Source organism: Oryzias melastigma, linkage group LG6 (assembly GCF_002922805.2).
Source record: "Oryzias melastigma strain HK-1 linkage group LG6, ASM292280v2, whole genome shotgun sequence".
NCBI lineage: Eukaryota > Metazoa > Chordata > Actinopteri > Beloniformes > Adrianichthyidae > Oryzias > Oryzias melastigma.
Window position 1 is genome coordinate 15,519,164 of NC_050517.1, and position 15,655 is coordinate 15,534,818.

The 15,655-nt window shown below is 39.8% G+C and overlaps 1 protein-coding gene across 1 annotated transcript; it reads left to right on the forward strand.

The window, feature by feature from the left end:
* The first annotated feature begins 285 nt into the window (after positions 1–285).
* Positions 286–15,313, forward strand: LOC112152118 (1-phosphatidylinositol 4,5-bisphosphate phosphodiesterase zeta-1). The gene is made up of 12 exons (XM_024281428.2): positions 286–502; positions 1,317–1,512; positions 2,739–2,940; positions 5,469–5,613; positions 5,726–5,878; positions 7,111–7,299; positions 8,493–8,649; positions 9,274–9,390; positions 11,711–11,883; positions 13,470–13,596; positions 14,756–14,905; positions 15,106–15,313. Exons 2-12 carry the CDS (start codon positions 1,323–1,325, stop codon positions 15,186–15,188), a joined length of 1,686 nt encoding a protein of 561 aa, XP_024137196.1. The 5' UTR covers positions 286–502; positions 1,317–1,322; the 3' UTR covers positions 15,189–15,313.
* Positions 15,314–15,655: the final 342 nt, after the last annotated feature.

Genomic DNA, 15,655 nt, shown 5'->3' on the forward strand with positions numbered 1-15,655 from the left:
TCCTTTCATTCATTTTATACAGAAAAAAAGACACTGGTGCTTTTAAGCTGAAAATACTGAAATGCATGCTTGACTCCATCTGTTTGAAGAACTATTTTTTAACAAAAGAGACAATTCATTTTTCAATTTTCAAACATACCTCTAGTTTATATAAAAAACATTGCATCATTAGTCCTACTTGTCAGTTCATAGCAGTTTAACACATAAAGTATCATTTATTCAAAAAGTGAGTCTCTTGTTTGTGAAAAAATTGACAAACAAAAACTAGGTGAATCAACTTTTCTATTGCTTTCTGGCATAAGTATTTTGCTGAAAACAAGACATCATCTCAACAAAAGTCATTGTTTTATTTGTATCAAAATGTTTTGTAACCATGGCAACGACTTTTCATACTTTCAAAGGAACCAGGAGGAAAAAGTTAGAGCGATTTTTATTTTTTTCCCCCCGCTCCTTGGTCCACAAATAACTTCACTGCTGAGACTCGGGAGCATCCACGTCTGAGGTAGGATGTTGTTTACATTCTGTAATAAGTTTTCATGAAAAAGCGTAGAAAAAAAAAAAAAAAGAACCACCTTAGGGCTAATAGAGCGACATCTCGGCTGCAACTGTTGGTGAAATAAGTGCTTTCCTTTTGGTCTCTTGATGTATGATTGATGACTGTTCGTGGTAAGTTATTAATCACACAGATGCATAAAAGTTAATGCAGTAGCGAGGAAAGTTAATGAAGGAAGAGCCGGTTTCTTTGTGTTGCTCACAACCTGGAGACAGACGAGATGAGAGATCGGCCCACTGCGGCGTGCTGAGAGAACAACACCTGACATCAGGGCATATGTTTGACTTTGTGAAGGGCTGTAGAATAGAGAGATGAAAAACCAGAGAAAGTCACAGAAATGTGCGTGTCACTGCCTGAGAGAAGCGACAGGAAGAAGAGACAGGCTGACATTAGACAGCTAGAAAGATGCTGGCTGTGGGAGGAAAGAGAAAGAGAGAGGAAGAGGAGGGACGAAGGAGCGGAGGGCAAGACATTTTAACTTTTTTATTCTGAGAGGGAGAAGCTGAAGCACTCAGAAAAGACATTTTAGGTTGACGTTTCTATTAAATTATTTATCTGGTAAACAAGAGGAAGCAGTCAATATCTAATTATTTTACTATTGTTAAATACAATTACAAAAATGTTTTTAAAGAATTGTTGAGCCTCAAATCTGAATAATTTTTTTTTAAAGATTCTCTGTTAGAAAACAACATTTAAGTCTATAAAAGTTGAGATTTTTACTACTCTTCTGTATAAACAATGAAAGTCTGTTTCTTATGAGCAGGTCAAAATGAAGAAAAGCAAAGCCCCCACTTCCAGGAGAGTTGAGATCCAGCAGCTGTACCTGAACTACTCTGCTGGCATGACTTCCTTGCCTGCTTCTGAACTCCTGAAATTTCTGCACAAGGAGCAGATGGAGCTCACCGCAAATGAAGACACTGCAGAGAGCCTGATTGACAGATATGAGATCGAAGAGACGGGTGAGCAAAGAGAGTGGCTTTCTGCACGTCACCAGCCTTACAAATGATAACAATCTATAAGAGTGGAGTTCTTAAAGGGACCATACCATGAAAAAACAACTTTTTGAGCTTTTAAGTGTTTTATACAGTAATTCCTCACTATAAACAACTCCAAAACTGTATTTATAGTGTATTTGTGTTGTGATCCAGTGTAGCGATGGCTGCGGCTACTAAAGGCAGATGGTATGGTGGTATGTGTCATCTTTGAAAAAGTTTGGACGTTATTTGTTTTTGTGGGAGAAACTCAGACATGCTGTCAAGGAACGGCTCTAGGATGACATCATAAAACACAGCGGGAGGCGGAGCCTCAGGAATCCAGTCGTTTTACCTCCTGAGAGGAAAAACCTCATGAAAATAACAAACATTTCATAAATAATTTGTTTTTTTAGCGTTCCAAAGTTAATGCATGATCATATGTACAGACATATTTATTCTGAAAGGCTTGAGAACATCATTGTGCGGCCCCTTTAAATTTAACATAAACTGCAGTAATTACTTAGTATAAAAACCTTAAGGCTTGACTAGCTACAGTAACACTTCTGCGAATACAGTGCAAAAATACAAATACAAAAATACACTTAAAATTGAGCAAAACGCTGGAATACTGCTCAAAACAACATGTTAATTATGCATATGTTTGTTGTGTTTTTTTAGGGAAATAATGTGTAAAACTGAACATTTATGGTTTCCAAAGTGTGGTTTACAATCATAGACTGTATAAAAGAACTGGACCGAGTGAGTGTGCCATACCCATACAGCTCCAGTGAAATTAAGTCAATTCATTTGCCATTTTTTTTTTGCAATATGGACGTCGCGATGCTGGAGTCAGACGACATCAGTAAGCAGTGATTGGTCAGAGTGGTTCTATGGCAACTGCCCTCGCCAATCAAGTTTGGAATTCCACACCCCTGCCACTTCAATGCAGGCTACATGAAATCAGTCAAACGCTTCAAAAGTCTGACGTGACTCTTATTGAGGCATCTGATTGGCCAGTTTGGTTACTTCCTGTTTTAAATGCGACGGGGGAGGAGTCACTCAATCCAGTTCTCTTATTATGTCAATGTTCACACTTCAGTCTGCATCAAATTTCTTTTGGTGTGTTGTTCCCATTAATATTTCCCTTTTATGTTACACCAAAAAAGTGTGCTTGAGTTTCAGTTGTGCACTTCCTGTTCCTCCTCTTCCAGCCAGAGAAAGCAGATCCATGACATTTGAAGGCTTCCTCAGATACATGGAGTCCAAAGACTGCTGCGTGTTCAACCAAGCTCACACATCTGTGTACCAAGACATGGACCAGCCTCTCACCAATTACTTCATCTCCACTTCACACAACACTTACCTGACTGGAGATCAGCTGATAGGAAAGAGTCACCTCGATGCCTACGTTTGGTAGGAAGGGGCTTTGCTTTTACCAGATGAAACAAAAAGCCAAAGGTGTGAGTAGTGAATCTCAGCGAGGAGGTTGTGTGATTCTGGTTGTGTATTTGGCTCATTAGCATGCAAGTCAAACGCCTCCCTGATATTAATGTGGAACAGATTAGAATCGAAACATTTAAAGAGCCTCAAAGCGTACAAAAAAGAACATTCAGATAAATACTTCCCGCAAATTAACAAGAATATTCTAATCCGGTGTAATCCATCCATCTGCTGAAAAACATAAACACGCGTTCAAGCCAATTGGGGAAAGCATTTGGCTTAAACTGAGTTTGTTGTGCAGCACAAAGCTGCCTTGTCTCCACAGACATGCACGTTCATCATGGGGATGCTGAATGCTTTCATTTGACTGACCGGCTCATGTGCTGAGGCAGACAGCAAAACTGCTGTGGTGCCTTTGTGGGACAATGGCTGCGATTACAAAAGAAGCTGATGGCAGCAGAAGTCCAGTATTTATGGATCCAGTGAACATGCTGAATGCTCTGGTCAGCTAGCAGAGGGAAGCCCTCCACCCCATCTGGCTGAAAGCTTTGCTTTACCCTGACAATAAAATCCTGTAGGCTGAGGGGGAAATGCAATTAAACAACCAGAAGATCCCATCTAATTTAGCTGAAATCCATACACATTTTAGGCATATTTTTTCAGCAATTTTAATTTTTGATGTTGTGTCCAAAGTAAAAATTATCTAAAGTTAGTATTCTGCAAATATTATTAAACAAAACAAAAAAAATCCAAAATAATGTTTCTCAGCAACTCTTTTCATTCTGTGTTGATTTAGCCTTCGATTCATCCTGTTTTTTTTTTTTTTTGCATTGTTTTTGATTCTCTTTTGTTAGTTAATTCAAAAGTTGCACTTCCACAAACGACCACTGGAGGCAGGTTGCAGAGGGCTGCAATTTTTCACTGACTCTTTATGTTAAATTTCTGATTTTAGAATCCAAATTAACACATGAAAGGAATTTTCAATGAATTTTTAAGTTTTTCTTCTTTACATCTGATTATTGCTGGAATTCAGACACTTAGTTTTCATTTATCATGTGTTTTTTTCTGAGTTCCAGCTGCTTTCCTAGTGATGTGTTTGAATCCAACAGGACATGAAGATGCGAGACTCTGTTTCTTTTCAACACAGTTCAAACACATACATGTACATTGTATACCGCTTTCAAAATGTGCTCTTTTTGTGAGTGATATTAAGAATTTACCAGCTCAGATTGAGTACCTGATAGCAGGAACATTATAACTGCGTTTAGCTATGATCTGTCTCTTTTACCGTTCATCTCTGACACATTAAAGAAGTTAATTCAAGTTGAAACAGGGCTCAGCTTCAATGCCTCCACGTCTCCCCAGGGCCAAAAAAACTCTGTCAGGGCAAGACTGATGTACTAAGTGAAAAAGTAAATTCAGCTGAACTTGTTTCTTTTATTTTTTTAAATTGCTCTTAATGTTTCGGATTTTGTTTTGTGCAATAGAGACATAGATAACTGAATTAAATATTGAAAAAATACTTCTTTCGCAGTTGTATCAAATCAAGTGAATAAAACAAACAATGATGAAAAGAGAAGTGGCAAATAAGATTTAATTAGTAAAATGTTTAATTATTATCATCTGTAATAATTGCTCATAGTAACTTTTTAAAAGTGCTACTTTGGTATTTAATGATCTGCCTTCACCTGAGCCTGATGCCACCCGATTTTCTTCTCTGTATTGCAAACACTTAACTTTTAGGTTTTTTTTTAATCAAATGTATGATCAAAGTCAGCATGTAAAACACATGCACTTTTGTTTTGTTTGTTTCAAAGTGTAGCATAGATACATAGATTGCTAATTTAAATGTTTTCCTGCTTAATGCAAGAATAGATGTGATGTAAAAAAACAATGCAACAAGACAAAATATCAAAGTAAACAATGTTTTTTGCAATGAATGTTTATTTTTTTTATTTAAAACAAGCTTGTATGGTTGGTCTTCAGGCAAGTAAAAAAAAAAACATGAATTAGGTAAAATTAGTCGTCAAATTTTTTTTTTATGTTTCTTGGCCTTTGCTAAATATCCAGTTTGTGCTGTGCTTATTTTATTTTTTTTATATGCACTTAGGACTTCATAGAGTTGGCCAAGAAGGGTTAAGGGCAGGCAGGATGTTCCTGGTGGAGAGCCCAGGATGATAACACATTGTGCAATATTCATGCAACAACTGGTCCACTGCACTGCTTTCAAGAGAAAAAAAAACAAAAAAACAGCAACAAACTTGAATTTCTTTGAATGTGTAGGTTTTTTCCCCACACCATTGTACTAACTCTCAAGACCAGAAGCTGCTGTAAGCTCCATAAACTGCAGATTTGAATGGTTAAGTGGGATTCTTCAAGCAGTTTATGACGGAATAATGTGCAACAAGACACTTGGACAACAGTTTCTGAATTAACAAGCAGAGGTGTCATTTTCAATCTGCATCAGTGTGGCCGCTGACGGGGATGTGTGTGCATCTCAGGGCTCTGAGGAAAGGCTGTCGCTGTTTGGAAATCGACACTTGGGACGGTCCGGATATGGAGCCTATAGTTTACCATGGCTACACCCTCACCACCAAGATACTCTTTAAAGACGTCATCACCACGGTGGCACGACACGCCTTTGAGGTAACGGCTTATAGTTTGTTGTATTTTAACGTACTTCTGCTCCATTAATCCCAATTTGGGTGCATCCCTGCTGTATCTTCATCTCTGTATCTCTTGGCATGTTTTGCAACAGGTATCAGCTTACCCGGTGATTCTGTCGTTGGAAAACCACTGCAGCCAGCAGCAGCAGGAAGTCATGGCTCAATACCTCGTGTCTATCCTCGGTGACATGCTGGTAACAGCTCCTCTTGATCACTTGGCCAACGGAGAGCTTCCGAGCCCAAACGTAAGGCTCCGAGGATGTTTACAGAGACAATTCATCATCAGCTGTCAAAGCAAACATGAAACAAAAAAAAGACCTTTTCAACTTTCCTGCTCCCCCCCCAATGACACATAGGGTCAAATAGATGCAGGCTTTTCTCAGAAGGTCAAAAATGTGATGCAATGTAGCTGATTATAAGACATACCCATCACTCGCAGCATGTTGAGGCACATGAGACCGTCACTGAGAATCCCTGTTTGGGCTCTGACATCTCCTCGGGAAGATCTGTCTGAACTCATTAGGAAGCCACGAAAGACACGGACTCACTCACTCATCTTGTTAAAACGGAGAGGAGGATTTTTTTGTCCCAGGGTGCACATTTGCAATGCAGAGCCTCTCTGTCGTTTCTTCAGAATTTACCACCATAAAAAGAAGATCCATTTTTCCTAAAATTTCTGTTTCATCTCAAAGATTTTTGGACTCTTGCTATTTTTAATTTTTAAACCAAACCATAAAAAACATAAACAAACTACCTTTAAAAATTACACAATTCTTTAACAGGTTTTAAAGCTGTTTACCAAAGTCAGTATTTGTGATTACCCAATGTAATTGTAGGATTAGAAACGCCAACCTTTCCTAGTTAGTGTGCAATTACACCGTTTTATTTTAATTGCCCTTGGTGAAAATGAGGTAAAACTCTAAAAGCAAAGCCTGTATTTTAGCTCTGTGAGCTGTATAATTTTGTGTTACAGTGATAAAAAGCGAAAACGTGCATTGAAGCTGTGCCAAGGGAAGATACAAGGCTTGCAATTTTTATCCTGTAGGGTTTCAAAATGTTGTTTACTTTGGCATTTCTGTAATTATTTTTGCGCATTATGCCCGTGCACACAGATCTGACTTCCTGTGGTGAGGCTCACCACTGAGCTGCCCCCTACCAATGAGGTTTTCCTTTAAATAAGTTGCTGCTCCTTCACTTTTAAGAGGCCTTTAGAGCACTAACAGCCTGGAAGTCAACACAGTGAAACGAGAGAGGAAAAAAGCCGCTGCTTTTTTCCTTTTCTCTCCCCCGTTCTTATCATTCCTATTCATGTACGGGAGCAATATGGATGCGACTCTCGGAAGAATAGCATCTTTGTGGGAAATCATAGAATGGCTGTTTTGTCCAAACCCTCCCTTTTTGTGTGTGTGCGGATTCAAAACCAGCTCTGCAGATGGAAATGTGTGACACATCTTTGTGCTATTTGTGGGAATGTCAGGACCTGAAGTATAAGATTCTCATCAAGAATAAGAAGAAAAAGCCAAGGATTAAGACAGAACAGGCAACAGAGGAGAGTGCAGATGAGGGAGAGGAGGATTATGATGATCTGGAGGATGAGGAGGACGATGAGGATCATCAAACAAAAACAAAGTTCTGGTCTCCCAGAAAGGCAGGGCCAAAGAAGGAAGTAAGTGAGGATTTTCAGGTCAGGTTAAAGCAAAGTTTCTCACAGGAAGAAGATGAAAAACAATTTGGAGTAGACATGTTTAAGGTTTTCTTGATGTTATTATGTAAAAATTATGTAAAATTACTTAATCAAAATACATCCAATTTTTTAATAATGAAAGAAATATTGACCTGGACACCTCTCTGGGGAGCTGTTGCAGGCATGTCCCACTGGGCGAGGCCCCGAGGAAGACCCAGGACACGCTGAACTTCGGAGACTGTCTGAATTCCCACTACCAACTTCAAAAAAACGATATAGTGCAGCACTATCTATTGCCCTGGATTTTAAAAGCAATTCAGACACCGTGCTTACTGCTTTTGTTATGCTAAACACCGAATAAGACATCACAGATTTCATAAAGTGAAAATCGAATCAATAAGAACATTTCACGACGCCTATTTGTGACTCCACTGTGCTGCGATGATAAAAATCTGGACAGTTGTTAAAAAATTACACTTAAACATGTTCTTTTCACAAAAAGTGTTCGACCATAATATATTGTGGTCTATATTTGCTAACGTAGTGAGCATCAACACACACTAGTTTTTCGCAAAGACTTCTGGGAAATTGAGAGTCGAAGTGTCCTTGGGCAAGGCACCTAACCCTGAATTGCTGCTGGTGGTAGGTTGGCGCCAGTGTTCGGCAGTGGAGCCTTTGCTATTAATAAAACCGCTGTTGTTATATATTCAAGAGCTGGAAGCTCCACACTAACGCTGGCTATCCGGCGACTTTTTGTGACATTATAGAGTGTAAGAGATGTCCAAATTCGGAGACAGTAGTTTAGATCTCTCCGTTTAGAGGGTTAAATGTAGGGATATAAAGAAGGGAAGAATTAAAGTTTTATTGATTTCTCCTTCATGATCCCTTTTCAAACGGTTCATACTTTCATGTTTTGGAAAGGAAACTACTCATGCGTCACTACTAAACCTGAGTCCCTGACTAGTCAAAGTTGAACCGGTTAACTTTTGACAAGCATTCAGTGACCGCAAACAGGCTTAAAAATGTGCGTAGTGGCGCGCTAGCACGAATTGGAACACGGAAGGTTGCATCACTTTTATTAACTAAAAAGAATTGTTATCTGATTTTTCACCTTGTCATATTATGTTGTCTCACTCCTGACGGGCTTTCGGTTTGTCCTCTCTGTACTGCATAAGGAAAAGAAGGTGGTGGTAGCCCAGGCTTTGTCTGACCTGGTGATATACACAAGATCCGTCAAGTTCATCAGCTTCAGTCACTCCAGGGAGAATCAGAACATCTTCGAAAACACATCAACGGCAGAGAAGAAGGCTCGCAAGCTGGCAAGCGCCTCAGGTGAAATAAGCTCAGGATGATTTTCCAGCAGAATCTCCGTTGTCATGTTGGTGATCCCAGCAGATCCACTTGATATAGCTTCCCAATAGGCTTTTTGTGCGATAGTTTTCAGCCGTAAACTTCTTCGACAGTGGAAGCAGATAAAATATTATATGCACAACACGAGGGGAACACTTTGGGGGCGCAACAACACAATCTCTGAAGTGTGTCTCACAGTTAACAGCCCACTGAGGCTCTGGCGGATGAATGATCTGTAGAACTGTCATCATCGTGCTGAGTTGAGATTTACCTGAGAAACAGAGTGATGCAGCGAAATGAAACCTCTTCCTGTTGGTAGATCGACACTTGATAGACTTTATGAGTAGGCAGCAAAAATCTATGCTCAAGATGTGAGGTTGTGCTGCATAATTGACCTTTATATAAAAGTATAATTCATATGTGGATGCATCAGAAAGCTAAAAGATACATTTGATCTATTTTCATACTGAATTGAGTAATCATTAGGTCTTTCATTTGATCTGTGATTTTGTCAAATAGATTTAAATGTGCAGTAAAACATCAACAAATGTCACATAAAAAGCATTCTTAACCTCTGCTACATTGTGCATCCATCCTCCCACTCAGGACTGAATTTTGTTCAGCACAACCAGCGGTTCCTCACTAGGATTTACCCAGCAGGCTCCAGGACGTCCTCCTCCAACTACAACCCCCAGGAGTTCTGGAACGTTGGCTCACAACTCGGTGAGTCTGGACAATCCAAAATAGTGAATAACCTCAAAACCGAAACAAAATGTAACCCACGCTGATTGTCATGTACTTCTGTTGAATGATTTATCTGCCTTCCATTTGAGCCGCACATTATCTTATGTCCTGTTCATTTGGCAAAATAGTGGAAACCCTCAAAGATCCAACAAAATTTAAATTGTTAAATCAATACTAACAATTTACTGGGATTTACATGATCAATAACAAAGATCACTAAAACAATTTACAGGGCATATTCATCAGATCAATAGTGTCATCTTAAAAGGGGGAGATAAAAAATCTATCTGTGCTTCTAGCATAGTCAATAATAAAACCCCTAAAATCAGTATGTTAGATGCCAGAATACTTTAAAAGGATCCTTTACGACTGTTGTGCCGGCACAGCCAATATAAATCAAGGACTTTTAGATACACAGATCAAATTAATTAATCAGAACCCGAATGAGTTGCTAAAATGAGAAGACAAGTCCTCCTAATGTTAGAGCAACACTTTTTAACCCTTTAAAACCAGAGCTTTAGCTACAGTGCGGATGTTCTTTGACTGATTTGTCTTTGAGCGTTTCCAGTGTAAATGAAACAGTACCAAACCATATTTCTTGGTGCCCCCATCAATGTAGGTTCATTGACAAGTGGAACGGAACAGTTGAGGCGGAGCTGCTGTAGCCACCTGCTGATTGGCAGAAAGTGATGACAAAATTAGAAAGCGCCAATATAGTGTTCATTTGAGCAAATGTTTCCAACGTTTGTAAGCATTCTGGTTTTTGCGGTTTCATATCTAGTCTTTTGGTCTCAAGTCTAGATTGAAAATGTTTGCAAACAACAGCAAGGTCTGGTCTGCTGTGGAACTGCAAATGTTCCTTGCCATCCTTTAGCAGTGTGATATAGGGTGAGCTAGTGGTCAACCCGACGCATGGGCTGTAAAAACAAACCACTCAGTGGAAGCAAACTGATTGGAAATGCTCACCAGAATTAACTGGACTGTACCGCTTAGTGGAAATTAGGCTCTAGTTTGCATGTTGCGTCTCCTGTCCAATGAGAGGGACTTACCTGCAGGCAAGATGGCGCCCAAACACAACATTAAGCACATCAGTAGCCGGAAGCTGAATTTGGGTATCTATACTAGAAGATTACTAACCACAACAGTAAACCCAAACCCTAATATTAACCCTAACCATAACCCGGTTAAGTTGTTTTTCTTTGTTGGAACTTCGGTTGAGGACTTCCAGCTAATGATACTCTGGTACCATCTTAGGGCCATGTTGTTGTCCGCAACAAGGTCCTCTTGAGTCTGTTGCCCCTCCCCCCTGGGTTCCAGAGGAGTGGTTTGTCCTACCCTCCCCCGTGTCAAGTAGTTTGTCCTGATCTCTTTGCTCCTCTAAAACTTAAGCAATCAAGCTCCATGCCATCTCCTTCCATTCACCGAGTCCTTGTATAATGCATTTTATGTGTCATATATGATGTGCAAATCAACTCTTACCGCAAACGCCGCTTTTCTCTGCTTCAGAAACCAACTGGAATTACGTTGAAAACCGTAAAAAATTTACAATAAGTGTGTTATTTAGGTGTCGCAGATGACATCTCATCTGCTTTTTCAAATGAGCTGAACATTTTTAAACTTCCTTGTAATGATCTTGATTATGCATAGAAAAAAATCTATGTATGACGCAATTTACCTCTGCTGCATCCGTCTGTCTGCCTTTACACATCCTCTTTATCCGTCTTTATCACTCAGCCAGTCAGTCAGCCGCTGTCTGTGAAGGGCAGCCCCGCTGAGCAGACTGTGTACACACTGTGGGGGCTGCTGTGCAGCTGGGGATCTGTGCATTGCACCGTTGTGGGAGACTGCGGAACAAAGCAGAGGCTTAAATGGATCAGCTGCAGTTAGACGAGGGGAGCAGAGCAGGCTATAAGATCAGGCGGTAAACACGTTGCTTCGGAACAACACATTTCTCCTTGCAATATTCATCGGTGTTATTGCAAATTCACCAGTGAGACAGAAGAATAATGGAAATCCGCTGGCAGGAACACATCTGCCTCTCTCTTCATCCAGCAGTTTACTCGTGTGTGTCAAACGTGTGACCACTGACGGTGTATCACAGTGGACTTGCTTTAAAGAGATTTTCCTGCGGGGCAGCCCTTGTTGCAGAAGTTGTTGTATTATTTAGCTCTGTGTTGGAAAATGGAAAATAAAGAAGATTTGCCTCGGGAATGCAGGGATAATCTCTAGCCTCTCCGTTTTTGTCCCTCTCTTATGTTCATCGTCATTGTTCCCGAGATTATCTCACCATGTTTTGCAGTGGCTCTTAATTTTCAATCTCTGGGTTTGCCGATGGACCTTAATGACGGCCGTTTCCAAGACAACGGGGGCTGCGGATACGTCCTGAAGCCAGCGGTGCTACTACCCAGCGATAGGAGCTTTGATCCCATGTGCAGCCAGCACCGCCTCAAACCCACACACCTGCTGCTTAAGGTACTCTCACAGACAGGGAACGCCGAATAATCCCCTCTTGTTGGCTTCATGGATTAAGGTGTAATGTTACAGGACTATCAGTGGGAGTGCTTTTTTTTTTTCTTCTTTTATTTTGAAGGTTGCATGTGTGTGTCTCACAAACTAGGGCGCTGCTTAGCAGAGCTCATTCTTTGCCTCCAGATAAAAGCTCTCTTGCCAGATGCAGTGAACCAACAATGATGCAAAATTCCCCGAGAGTGTCTGCTTAATTAGATTATCTCACTCTAAAATGAAAGGGAAAAGAGTCACTCTGGAGATCTAATGTAATTAGAGCCTAAGTCCAATTAATAAATCATCTTATACAATTATTTTAAGCATCTTAGGGTTATGGAGGCACCTTCAGAACCTCACCATAATGCCAAACAAAGCTGAGAAGCTGTGAAGAACACGATTACTGAATTAAAGTAACTCTCGTTGGTCTTTTTGTATAATGGCTCTTATGATCACACACAGAGAATTTACTCTTGTGAAAGTAGTTTAGTTTCAGCTCCTATCTGGGTTCACCATAGGGTGACCGGATCTCCTACTTTGTGTGGAGCCCTGGTCCCCCATCCCACACACTCAAAGGGCTGAAGCTATTCTGAGATTTTACTGATCCACTGACTGCAGAGACAGCAGAACAGTGCCTCATCACAAACACTGTTTTGTGTCAAACCAGCTCTGATAATGCCACTTATGATATTAAATTATTTTTTTCAAGTTGTGGGTTAAAAAGAGATGTTTCTGATCCATAGAGGTGTTCTTTCTCTAACCCAAGACTGATAAGGCAGTGCCAGTGTGCAACAACCTCATCAGACAAACTAACAACAGTTACCTTCACATCTATGAAACTGAAAAAAATAGTTAAGTGAAAGAAAAAGAAAAAATGACTCAGCTAAAATTTAAATTATGGCTTTAATAAAGCTGCATTAAGTAGAGAATTGTGTCAAAGTTTTGCACAGCTTTGAGCTTTGGAAACTTGTTCTGTAATTTTCTAAACAACTAACTCTTTATCACACAGTTTAGTTAGTCCAGGCACATTGACAAGTACTAAAATGCCTAAATCCACTGAGCAGGTTGTATGATCGTTTGTTGCTGTATGATCTAAAAATAAATAAAAATAAAGTTACAAAAAAAAAAAGTTTTATAGTTTGAATGTGTTGGGTAAATACTTTTGCTTGTATTTTCTGTGTACTTGTCACAAGACATTGCCTTCCCTTGGGATGTTTTTATGTAAATTTGGAATAAATCTGTCACCCACAGGCTTTACAAAAAGCTTTGCGTGACTTAAGGTCTAAATTGCCATTGACACACAAAAAATGGCTTGACTTTGGGAAACGAAAAAAAAAGAAGGACTGTAATTTCAGGCTGGACACTGTAAACCCTCATCAGTGGCAAGTGGGGCATGTCGTGGTAAGTGCATGCAGGTTTGTCTTTGATCAAGGCCAGTGAAGGGGAGCCCTTTGTGTGAGAAGACTGCAGATACGTCTGCTGTTCTCCAGAGTGCTGTAATTACAGCTCCATCACTTCTGTTCTACATTCTCTATTTTGCATTTGTGTGCCATCAGGTTATCAGTGGATCCAACCTACCTGTCACTAGGAGCAATAAAAGCCTGGACCCCTTTGTGAGAGTGGAGATTCATGGGATACCATCAGACTCCCGCAAGAAAAACACTCAGACCATCAAAAACAACTGTGAGTGCCACAATTTAAAATTAGACAATCAGGTTAACCTTTACAAAACATCATTTCTTTATCAAACTCATTTAGTAAGTATATTTACTTGCCTTATTTTTAAGTATTTACTTATCAATTACATACACATATTTTTCCTGAAGTCTAGAAGTAATTTTACTATTTTTTTTATTCTGATTTATATATAAAGACAAAATAAAAAGCAAATTCTTTGACATTTCGGAAATTTTATTTCTAAATCTAATAATCTATAAAAACACTGAAATAAAGAAGACTGTGATTCAGAGATTGCTCTTTTTTGTTTTTAATCTTAGATCAGTAAAAGATTGTTTCAGCATTTCCTGTCACTTTGATTCAATAATGTTGACGAAGAGAGGAGTCTAGTATTGAACTAACAAAAGTGGGTTTTTGGGATGATTTTCTGTGTGTGAACAAATATCTTTAACACAAAGACACTCACCAGCCACTTTATTAGGACGCCCTTTTGCTTTCCAAACTGCCTTAATCCTTGGTGGCATAGATTCAACAAGGTACTGGAAATATTCCTCAGATTTTGGTCCATATTGACATGATAGCATCGATGCAGATTTATGCCAATCTCTTGTTCCACCACATTCCAAAATGATCTATTGGGTTGAGATCTGGTGACTAAACGTTTCTTCTTTTTTTCAAGCAGAATTTTGAGTAAACTCATCTTGAAGAAAAAAAAAGATTAAAAGTTAGCCAAAAAAAAGGGTGTTTGCTACGTTTTAGCTGTAAAACTGAAATCGTGAGGCCACCATCATATTCTAACCAGGTTCTTCCATCAATAGATGCTTATTTTCTTCCTTAATAGCATAGCCGTATTCCAAGATGAAAATGCCAGGGCTCATCAACTTCAAATTAGGGAAGGGAGGTTCAGGGGACATAAAACATGATTTTTTTCACATAGATTAGCCTCCTCAGAGTCCAAACTGTTGGAGTCATCTTTCCACAAATCAGGATTCATCCATAAGAAAAGTGAGCACACTGCAAATTGGTGTTTAACTTATTCAACATTCTAAGATGGCCAAGGTATCACATTTTGCTGTTTATTAGAGCCTGACATGAGCCTGTGTTAATAATTCAGAAAGAGGTTGACGTCGGTTAACACTTTCCAAACCCTCCGTTCCCCTCCCAGCTCTGAGTCCTCACTGGGACAACGACATGAACTTCTCCATAAGCGTTCCCGAGCTCTGCCTCGTCCGCTTCTGTGTCCGAGATCAGACCGGCCTCCTCAGCAGCGAGTTTGTGGGCCAGTACACTCTGCCCTTCACCAGCATGAGGAAAGGTGAGCCACAGGGCTGCACGAGGTGTCACATTTCATCACATGACACTGGAATCATCATTGAATTTCCCTAACCACTCACACTGTCAGCACTACTGAAGGTTACTTCTTCTGCTTCTGCTGTTTTCCATAGAAAACAATAGTTTCTGTCTATGCAATGCTCCTGTGTGCAGCAAACGTATGCCTTTCTTCCCCGCCTCCAGGCTACCGCTGGGTCCCTCTCCGGTCCCGAGACGGATGCAGCCTGGATCCAGCTTCCCTCTTCATCTTTGTCTGGTATTCCTAAAAACGGCTCTCGATATCTGTCACGCACACACAAGCCACGCATCAACTTCTCGCTTCCCAATAGAGAAATGCAGCTGATCCAGCAGCAGCACGGATAAATAAATCATACAGAACCAGTTTCTCTGATATAAATACCATTTTATTGTCAAAAAATAGACAAACTTTTTGTTTTTTTTCTGTTTTACTGCATGTTGTGCAGACGAGATTCCACAGAAACTGGAAAGAGGAGAGAACATTTCCTGTGTTGCAGCTCTGAAGTAACTGAGACAGTAAATTATCAGGATAAGAGGTGTAATAAATGACACAATTCCTGAAGCTTTCTTTAAGTTGGTCACCCAATTAAAAATCCTTCACAATCATCTCAGGTGGAACCTTGAAACTGATGAATGCAGTCACTCTCATTTCCCTGGATGAACCCCATCAGGGAATAACAAAAATAGCCTCTAGAGAGGTATATATTATTAAACC